This window comes from Pelophylax lessonae, assembly GCF_965119305.1.
Source record: "Pelophylax lessonae genome assembly, chromosome: 11".
In the NCBI taxonomy this organism is placed as follows: domain Eukaryota; kingdom Metazoa; phylum Chordata; class Amphibia; order Anura; family Ranidae; genus Pelophylax; species Pelophylax lessonae.
In genome coordinates this window covers 14,600,176-14,611,299 of record NC_138778.1, presented here as the reverse complement: position 1 = coordinate 14,611,299, position 11,124 = coordinate 14,600,176, and the positions used below count along the sequence as shown (strand labels likewise).

The 11,124-nt window shown below is 47.6% G+C and overlaps 1 protein-coding gene across 1 annotated transcript; it reads right to left on the bottom strand.

The window, feature by feature from the left end:
- Positions 1–4,443: 4,443 nt before the first annotated feature.
- LOC309566166 (E3 ubiquitin/ISG15 ligase TRIM25-like) lies at positions 4,444–6,066 on the bottom strand. The gene has a single exon (XM_082271232.1). The coding sequence runs from the start codon at positions 6,059–6,061 to the stop codon at positions 4,490–4,492; it is 1,572 nt and encodes a 523-aa protein (XP_082127358.1). The 5' UTR covers positions 6,062–6,066; the 3' UTR covers positions 4,444–4,489.
- Between the last annotated feature and the right edge of the window lie 5,058 nt (positions 6,067–11,124).

Here is an 11,124-nt window from a genome sequence, read left to right as displayed (position 1 = left end):
CTGTACGGGGCCCCGCGATTTCTAACAGCAGCCCTGAGTATGGGATGGGAGCCACTACTATATCAGATGCACTCCGCCTGTGAATGGAGGAGCCGCACACATGAAGCAGTGGCTTTGCTCTGTACTGCAGCCGCATGCTTTATGTGTAGCTCCGGATCGGTTCCGGTATTGGCAATTTCACAACGCCAGGTATCGGGTCCAAAAAAGTTGGATCGATGCATCCCCTAAATAAAATAATACCCTCTCAGGATGCAGATATCAAACATTTATTGTGCAAGACTGGAGGTTTTTTTTTTTTTTTTTTTTTTTTAAGCATAAAATACATTTTCCAACGTGCTGTAGTTTACAAAACCAAATATTCCATTGTAATGTTCTTCAATTGCCTCAAGTAGAAGTCACTACGCCCTTTTGGCTCCTCTGAAGCGCCTAAATTGACCTATGCTTGGGAGCCATTTAAAGGCTCAAAACCTCGCATCGTTTTACATTTTTGTACATTGAATTAGAGCTGCACGATTAATCGTATGAAAATCGCGATCTCGATTCACCCCCCCTGACGATCTAAACCTGACATATTCTCGATTCTTTGCATAGCTAAGGGAGCAGAGAAAACAGCTGTGGAAAACTCCCAGTAACTATAAACAAAATTATTACATTGTATCGTTCCTCCTGCAAACGCCTATCAGCATTAAGTCTCCCAGTAAATATAAACAAAATGATTACATTGTATCTTTTCCTTCCCTCTGCCAGGGAGAAAGGAAGTTTAACCTCTTAAAGACTAGACCTTTCTCTGACACTTGTTGCTTGCAAGTTAAAATCATTTTTTTTTTGCTAGAAAAGTACTTAGAACCCCCAAACATTTTATATATTTTTTTAGCAGAGACCCTACAGAATAAAATGGCGATTGTTGTAATATTTTATGTCACACTGTATTTGCGCAGCAGTCTTTCAAACGCAATTAATAAACTTTAATGAATAAAAAAAAAAACGTAACAGTAAAGTTATCCCAATTTTTTTTTGTTACACAGAGAATCGTGATCTTTATTCCAAGCTAAAAAATCGTGATTCTCATTTTGGCCAGAATCGTGCAGCTCTACATTGAATAACAACTATTTATATCCTGCCTGTTTTATGGTCACCTTTTTGGAATCTCTTTCAAAGCAAAAGTACACCAAAAAAGCAAAATAATGAATAGACAGGGCCACAACCAAGAAAACTCCGGGCAACAGGAAAGATCTGGCCAGCTTTCTCCCACCTCATCCAAAGTGGAGAATTGGTTTTATATGGATAAGAACATAGTAAATCGCATCAAAACTCAATGAAACAAGCTAGTAGGACATTTACAGCTGCTATTTTAGATTCTCCAGAAGTAATGTGAGTTTTATGGGACTAAAGATAAAGGAGATAAGACAGCACTGCTTCCTTAATGGGAAAAATTTCAGATTTCCTTATTAAAGTTCTCTCACAATATCTAAGAAAGCCTCCAATATCCTTAGCTGAATTCATACCAAAGTAATATCATTACAAACTGAGCAAGTCTTTAATAATAAAAAAAAAATGTCATGTTGCTTGCAAGGGGAGTTAGCCATTTCCTTACATTTAAAAAGGGTTAATAAACCCAGGAGCCTGCATTCCCTATATCTGGTCTCCCCCCCATGAGCCGGCGTTGCCTATATCTGGTCTCCCCCCCCCCCCTCCCCAGGAGCCGGCCATCACTATATCTGGCCTCCCCCCAGGAGCCGGCCTTCACTATATCTGGCCTCCCCCCAGGAGCTGGCCTTCCCTATATCTGGTCCCCCCCCCCTCCCAGGAGCCAGCCTTCCGTATATCTGGTCTCCCCCCCCCCTCCCAGGAGCCGGCCTTCCCTATATCTGGTCTCTCCCCCCCCCCCCCAGGAGCCGGCCTTCCCTATATCTGGTCTCCCCCCCCCCCCCCCAGGAGCCGGCCTTCCCTATATCTGGTCTCCCCCCCCCAGGAGCCGGCCTTCCCTATATCTGGTCTCCCCCCCCAGGAGCCGGCCTTCACTATATCTGGCCTCCCCCCCAGGAGCCGGCCTTCACTATATCTGGCCCCCCTCCCAGTAACGGGCCTTCACTATGTCTGGTCTCCCCCCCCCCCCCCCCCTCCCAGTAGCGGGCCTTCACTATGTCTGGTCTCCCCCCCCCCCCCCCAAGGAGCTGGCCTTCCCTATATCTGGTCTCCCCCCCCAGGAGCCGGCCTTCCCTATATCTGGTCTCCCCCCCCAGGAGCCGGCCTTCACTATATCTGGCCTCCCCCCCAGGAGCCGGCCTTCACTATATCTGGCCCCCCTCCCAGTAACGGGCCTTCACTATGTCTGGTCTCCCCCCCCCCCCCCTCCCAGTAGCGGGCCTTCACTATGTCTGGTCTCCCCCCAGGAGCCGGCCTTCACCATATCTGGCCTCTCCCCAGGAGCCAGGCTTCACTATATCTGGCCTCTCCCCAGGGGCCGGCCTTCACTATATCTGGTCTCCCCTCCCAGGAGCCGGCCTTCCCTATATCTGGTCTCTCCCCCCAGGAGCCGGGCCTTCCCTATATCTGGTCTCCCCAGGAGCCGGGCCTTCACTATATCTGGTCTCCCACAGTACACAAAACAGGCAAAAGCAATTATTTTAGTAAATCTAAACTGCTAAATTCCTTCATCAGCAGTATGTAGCAGTCTTGCGATTTCTATAAGTGTCCGGCGTGAGAACTGTTTAAAGCTTGTAAGAGGAGTTTTCATTCTGCTGACTGTTCTATGAGGCTGCCTGACCCATGACTTTCTCTCCGGACAGGGCTCATTGGCCCGGTCCTGATTTCATGCACTCTCCAAAAAAAACAAAACGCTTTAGCAATACACACCAAACTGAGCATATGCAGAGTGCCCCATGGCTCTGTGCTATTAGCAGATGGTTTGGGGACAGTAAAAGAAGGGGAGATCAGAGAAGACAGGATCAAACAGATTTTTGTTTTTTACACAATGCACAGGCCTTTGGTTCCACAGTGAGTGTAACAAGCACGCTTTACTGCATTGTACAGACTGATTTTACTGTCGTGGGGTTTAGTAACACTAAGTCGTGTATATACAGCTAAAACTTGGAATAATTTGTTTCTTCTCAGCACTGCGTTATGTATGTGTCTGATCTGATCATCTGGGCCACGCCATATAGGATGGAGGGACCTGTGGCATCTTTAGTTTAGTATTTTTGTTTCAACTATAAATGCATTTATCTGCGTCTGTCATTATTTGATAAAAATGTTATACCTACAAGTGTTGGTGTGATCTCTCTTGGAAAAAAAGTGTTAAGCCCCGTACATACGAGTCGAAATTTGGCCGGAAATTTTCGTCCGACGACCGATCTGCCGATTTTAGGCTTGTTAATATGATGCTTCCGACAACCGACTCCGACTTTTCGGCCGAAAAAATCCTGGTGTGCAGGCTATAAAATTTTTGTCGACCGTCAAAACACGTCCGATTTTCGTATCATTAGTACAGATTTTCGATGGGGAAAAATCTTATGAGCAAGACTGGGCATGCTCAGAGATGAAAGAACACAAAGAAAGCAAACCAACACATGACATCACTTCTGAAGTAGAATTCTGTCATGCGGGAAAATTCGTGTGCAGTCTAGAGCACATTCCAACCAACAGACACCACTCTGGACAAAAGACGGACGATCGGTCGGCAGATAATCGCTGCGTGTGTACGGGGCTTAAAGCGGTTGTAAACTCAATAAAAAAAAAAAAAAAAAACCTGCAAGACAAAGGCATAATGAGCTAGTATGCAACGCATACTAGCCCATTATGTGTAACTTACCTGAAAACGAAGCCCCGACACGGACCCCCGGACATCGCTGCGGGGCTGCCATGGTCCCTCGTCGTCTCTTCCGGGTTCGGCGGTTCCGGCACGCTGATTGGCCGGAAGAGACGGCTCCGGCACGATAATTGGCCGGAGCCGCGATGACGTCACTCCTGCGCATGAGTGATTTTTCCGGCAAGCTCCCGGCAACTTAATTGAAGGTCCCCCGGACCTTCAGAGCACATGCGCCGCTCGCACGAGCGGCTGCATGCACTGTAAATATCTCCTAAACCGTGCCGGTTTAGGAGATATTATTTGTACCTACAGGTAAGCCTTATTATAGGCTTACCTGTAGGTAAAAGTGTCAAAAAGCGGGATACTACCGCTTTAAGTCCTGTATATACAGCTAAAACTTGGAATAATTTGTTTCTTCGCAGAGCTGCGTTATGCATGCGTTTGATCTGATCATCTGGGCCACGCCATATAAGATGGAGGGACCTGTGGCATCTTTAAGTATTTTTGTTATATTTTCTAGTATTAATACATTTGTTATCTGTGTCTGTCGTTATTTAATAAAAATGTTACACCTACAAGTGGTTGTGTTGTGTGATCTCTCTTTGCATATCTTGAATACAGCCCCAAAAACGTAAACTATCATGGAACTGTGATTAAAAATATCCCTTGCAAAGTTTACATTTACATTGAGATTTTCAGCCAGTCATCCCACACACAGAAGCCAGCGTGGAGGGGCTCGGTGAAGGTGGCAGTAAAGGTGTGGAGATGCCGAGTCAAGTCACCCAGCTCATAAAAGGACACCTTCCCATGCTCGTAATCCAAACAGACCTTCAATCTATGACTGGAGACCTTTTCCGTTAAAGAGATCTCTTTGCCATCGTGGATTACGGAATACTGACTATTGTTATACCTACGAAGGCACCAGGATTTGTCGTTATCCCCAAAATAGGAGTGATCCCCGCTCCTGTCAATAGTGGGGTAACACACCCCTATCCTCCAGTTTCCAATATCACTGGTCTCTACTTCCCAAGAATGGTGCCCTGAAGAGAAGCGGCTGGTGCTTAACACCTGTGGATAATACTGAAACCTCAGAGGGTGATACTGTTTCATTTCCGATTTGGATATAGTCTTTAAGTCACCTGAGATGTCAATGTCCTCACAAGCCGTGTTCATGTCCAATAGGACTTCTGTTGTTGCCTCCTGCCTAGACATTTTTTTTACGCATGTTGCAAAATCGGACAGACCACCATATAAAGTCCCTGAGATCCGACCGATATCCAGATCATTGCTATAGACTTTATCATCCGCCTTTGTGTCCTCCTCGTCCTTTTTCCTTGTGGCGAGAGTCTCATGCATGAGGGATTGCCCTTCTTGTAAAACTGTGAAGGGATCGGTCATTTTTAGCAGGTTTTCAATCTGCTGCATCGTTGTGGACAATTCATCCTGTTCCATTTCAAGCTTCTTTACAACATGAGACACCGAGACTGAGGCCTGCTCCTGCTGCCGGGAAATCTCACTCAGGACCTTCTTCTCCAGCTCTTCCAGCCTTCTCTTGATGTCTTGGAACAGAGCCACGACTCTCCGTTTCTCATTTGCTACATTTTCTTCGGCTTTTTTCCTGTGCTCTTTGAATTTCTGGAGTTTTTTCCCAACCTTCTCCTGCTTGGACAACAGTTTTTTCTGGACATTTTTTAGTATTTCCTTCTTCTTGTCAGAGATGTCCTTCAAAAGGCTAATTTTGTGTTTCTTGTGTTCTCCATCCAACCGACAGGAAACACAAATATAGGCCCGGTCCTCGGTGCAGAAATACTCCAGAACCTTCTTGTGTGTGGGACATTTTCTGTTCTTGAAGGAGACGGTGGGCTCTATAATGACGTGTTCCGGTGAGGTGCTGTGGACTTTTAGGTGGTTGTCACATAGGGAACACTCGCATAGTAGACAGGCTTTAACAGCGGGTACGGAAGCATGAATGCAGTTTGTACACAAGATTTGGTTCTCTTCTTTCTTTGGCTCAGTAGAGAGGAAGCGTTGTGCAATGTTATTCAAGGTCGTGTTCTTCCTCAACGCGGGGCGCTCTAGAAACTCCTCTCTGCACTCCGGACAGTTATACATGCCAGAGCGTCGCTGAGAATCCAGCACACAATCAATACAGACTTGGCAGAAGTTGTGTCCACATCTCAGGGTGACGGGATCCCTATAGATGTTCAAACAGATGGAGCAGTCCAGTTCATCCCTTACATCTGCAGACGCCATTTCTGAAACTGAAACATAAAATATAAAAAGTGTTATGCTTGGAAAACAGAAGAAGGTTGTCATGATCATAAAGAAGGGAGCTTAACCACTTGCCGACCGCCGCACGACTATTTACTGCGGCGGTCAGCCCCTCACAGGCAAAGTGACGTCGCTTGCCTGTGAGGCTCTAGGGAGCGAGCGCGCCCACACCGCTGGAGGCGCGCTCCCGCTCGCTCACGGACCCCCCCGTGCGAGTGACCGGCGGACCCGATGTCCGCCGGCCACTCGCGATCGTCGGTTGCATGTTGCTATCATTAGATGTGCACAAGACCTTTCATTCTTTATCATGGGATTATCTTTTACTTTATGGAACTGTACAGCTTCGACCCTTGACAGACTTGATACTTTTAAATGAACTCTAAAAATATTTGCTGTATATGTTACTTAATAACCACTTGCCGACCGCCGCACGACTATTTACTGCGGCGGTCAGCCCCGTACAGGCAAAGTACTACGTCGCTAGCCTGTGAGCGTCTAGGGGGCGAGCGCACATTTTAGGCCAATTTGTTTTCTGAAAAGATTTAAAAATCAAAATTTTTTAAAATTTTAGGCCAATTTGTTTTCTACTACAGTAATAGGTGTGAATGGAACCTTTTCTGAAAAGCAAATTGCCACTCCTCCCCTCTTTTTCTTAGGGCCACTAGACAAGTAAAAAATATTTTGCACCAGCAAGAGATCTTTTTTTATGTCAGAAATTTTGGGGCCCCTTACATAGCTTTGGGCCCCTACATAGCCTTGCCCCCCCCCCCCCCCACCCCGGGATTTGACCACCAACATTCCCCAAGGCCCACTCACTGGCTGTCATACAGAATCCATCCACTGTCTGTTCTTCAGTGCACCCACTTTTATTTTAACACTATTACAACTTAAAGCGGAGTTCCAGCCATTTACTCACCTGTCCAACGGTCCAGCGATGCGGCCGCCGGAAGCCTCGATCCTCTCCCTCGGCGCCGGCATCACTGCTGTGGGCACCCGGCTGTTACAGTTTGCGGCTTCACAGCCGGGTACCCACTGCGCATGCGCGAGTCGCGCTGCGCGCCGTGATTGGCCGGCAATCTTCTGGGACCTCTGACGTGTCCCAGAAGATTGCAGGGAGGGAGGGGGAGAGGAGAACTTCCGCTCAGGGCGCCGCGGCGCTCCGAGCGGAAGTGGGAGCGGGTACCTGTCAAAACTAGGTACCCGCTCCCCCCCCCAAAAAATGACATGCCAAATGTGGCATGTCGGGGGGTCAGGACTCCCTAAAGCGGAAGTTCCACTTTTGGGTGGAACTCCGCTTTAATATATGAAAATGAATCCAATCCTGCAAAGAGACATCCCCATATACTCAGCAAAGAGACGGCCCAATCCAGCAAAGACATCTGCAGAGGCAGGGAGTCACTCCATGACCGCCCTGCTTCGGCAATTGCTGGTTACTAGCATCAACAACTCAGTCCCATTGGTTTGAGCCCAGGCAGCCAGGCCCCTGGGGATGCCCAGGCCCCTACATGTGTATGGGCTGCCCCCCCCTGGTCATTTATTGGCTAGGTTGGCTCTTTAGCTATCCAATATATGTGTATATCATGTGGCGGTTTTGGCTTTTTACAAGTAGTCTCATTCATTCATCAATAAGTCAGTTATTAGCAGTCTTCATTACTGTGCGTCAGTGACTTGGAACAAGCCTGCAGATAAGACGCATGGCATGGCATGGATGTTCCAGGTCAGTGACTTAGAAGGTCAGCACAGCAGCCTGGCAACTGGCGTGGTTTCATAAAGGGAGGTCAGCAATGGCAACCACAATATTTGTCCTATGATGATATGTTTGCTTTCACTACTTGACCTCTGGAAGGTTCCCTCCCCCCCCCCCCCTTCATGACAGGGGCATTTTTTGCGATTTGCCAATGCGTTATTTTAACGGACAATTGCACAGCAGCAGTCGTGCGATGCTGTACCCAAATAAAATTGATGTCCTTTTTTCCCCACAAATAGAGCTTTCCATTGGCGGCACTTGATCACCTGTGTGTGTTTTTATTTATTTTTTTGCGCTAGAAAACAAAAAAGTCCAACAATTTTGAAAAAAAAAAAAAAAAAGACACATTTTTTAATTTCTGCTATAAACAGATCCAATATAAAAATGTAAAAAAAAAAAAAAAAAAAACGTTTATTCATCACATTTAGTGTCGGTTCACACTATGGCGATCCCACTTCGGCGGCGACCTGTGAAGTTGCCGTGCACCGCGACTTCGGCGCGACTTGCTCCTATTAGAACGGTTCCCATAGCACTGAATGGACTGTAGTGTGAACCGGGACTTAGGCCAATATGTATTATGCTACATATTTTTTGAATAATATATATATATATATATTTGGTTTGCGCAAATGTTATAGCATCTAAAAACGATGGGATATATATATTTTTTTTTTTTACTAGTAATGGCAGCAATCAGCGACTTACAGCAAGACTCCAGCGGACAAATCTGGTACCTAACTGGCACTTTTTTGGGGACCAGTGACATTATTACAGTGATCAGTACAAAAAATATGCACTGTCACTGTACTAATGACACTGGCAGGGAAAATGTTCAACATCAAGGGCGATCAAAGTGTTAATTTTGTCCCTAGCTGGTGTTTTAGTGGGGGGGGGGGGGGGGTGCTTTTACTAGGGGAAGGCATGGATTGGCGTTTCTGCTTTGCAGGAACACAGGATCCACGTCTTCTGTACTGACAGAATGACAATCTGACAAAATGTCAGTAAACAAGGCAGAGTAGCGAATGATCAGCGGGTGCCGGTGGACATCGGATCTGTGGCACCCGCTGTGTAAAATCACACGAGAGCGAGCCGCTGGTGACGCACACAGAGCGCCCAAAACTTGGAAGTCCCAATAGAGTGTACTCACTTAGGGGTGTACTCACTTTTGTTGCCAGCGGTTTAGACATTAATGGCTGTGTGTTGAGTTATTTTGAGGGGACAGCAAATTTACACTGTTATACAAGCTGTACACTCACTACTTTACATTGTAGCAAAGTGTCATTTCTTCAGTGTTGTCACATGAAAAGATAGAATAAAATATTTACAAAAATGTGAGGGGTGTACTAACTTTTGTGAGATACTGTATGTATAAAAACTTTAGAAATGTCCCATGAAGTTGCAGAGAATCGCCTCCATACTTCTTAAATTAGAACAAGGGACGTCACAAAGTATGTAGGCGGAGGACACACCCCCTGCCCCACCCCCAATCATGTGGATTATGAAGAATTAAAGTTATTGGAGGGGTAAATCTACAAATATTTGGCAGCGCTGTGCAGGGACGCACATTTGTTCATTATAGTGCGGGGGGGGGGGGGGGGGGCAGAGATGTAAGGGGGTCCCAGAAGCATGCTATGTAGTCCCCCCCCCCCCCCCCCAAATGAGTCGCATTCTAACGTCTGCAGTCACACATCAGGAAGAGCCGGTTTAGACCAGAAATTGATTAACTCTCCAGGTTGTTTCTGGATTGTGTAACTTTCAAAAAAACCCCATACCAACCCGAGGAGAACCTACAAACTCCATGCGGATGGTGCACCGACTGGGGAGAACCTACAAACTCCATGCAGATGGTGCACCGACTGGGGAGAACCTACAAACTCCATGCGGATGGTGCACCGACCCGGGGAGAACCTACAAACTCCATGCAGATGGTGCACCGACCCGGGGAGAACCTACAAACTCCATGCAGATGGTGCACCGACCCGGGGAGAACCTACAAACTCCATGCAGATGGTGCACCGACCCAGGGAGAACCTACAAACTCCATGCGGATGGTGCACCGACCCAGGGAGAACCTACAAACTCCATGCGGATGGTGCACCGACCCAGGGAAACCTACAAACTCCATGCAGATGGTGAACCAACCCAGGGAAACCTACAAACTCCATGCGGATGGTGCACCGACCCAGGGAGAACCTACAAACTCCATGCAGATGGTGCATCGACTGGGGAGAACATACAAACTCCATGCAGATGGTGCATCGACTGGGGAGAACATACAAACTCCATGCAGATGGTGCACCAACCCAGGGAAACCTACAAACTCCATGCGGATGGTGCACCAACCCGGGGAGAACATACAAACTCCATGCAGATGGTGCATCGACCGGGGAGAACCTACAAACTCCATGCGGATGGTGCACCGACCGGGGAGAACCTACAAACTCCATGCGGATGGTGCACCGACCGGGGAGAACCTACAAACTCCATGCAGATGGTGCACCGACCGGGGAGAACCTACAAACTCCATGCGGATGGTGCACCGACCGGGGAGAACATACAAACTCCATGCAGATGGTGCGCCGACTGTGGAGAACCTACAAACTCCATGCGGATGGTGCACCGACCGGGGAGAACCTACAAACTCCATGCAGATGGTGCACCGACCGGGGAGAACCTACAAACTCCATGCAGATGGTGCGCCGACTGTGGAGAACCTACAAACTCCATGCAGATGGTGGCCTTAAAGGGAGGAACTGAACTCAGTCAGGATCCCTGTGCAGACACTTACTGTGTTACAGCCGGGAAGGTCAGCGCAGTGCCCGGTGTTCTCTTCCTCCGCCGCACAGGAGCAACAACTCACCGGACCGGACTTATCTCCGCCCACCGGACCGGATTTATCTCCGCCCACATGCAGAGTTCTGCTGGAAGGGCGGAAATGAAATAAATTCGTCCACTTCCTCTTCTCTTGGCCGATCTCAGGTCACGTGCTGTGCGCTGCCTAGGAGGTCATTCTCTCCTTTCTGATCATTGGCTGAGCAATACAGAACTACAAGTCCCAGCAATCTCAGTGAACTACAAGTCCCAGCAATCTCAGTGTTTATACACCAGCAAGCAGCCAATAGGGAACTACAAGTCCCAGCCACCCCAGAGTTCAGATATAAGCATGCAACCAATACAAAACGTCAAATCCCAGTGTTTAGATACCAGTACATATCCCATGCAGAACTACAAGTCCCAGTATTCAGATAGCAGCACACAGCCAATACAGAACTACAAGTCCCAGCCAAAGGTCCCCCAG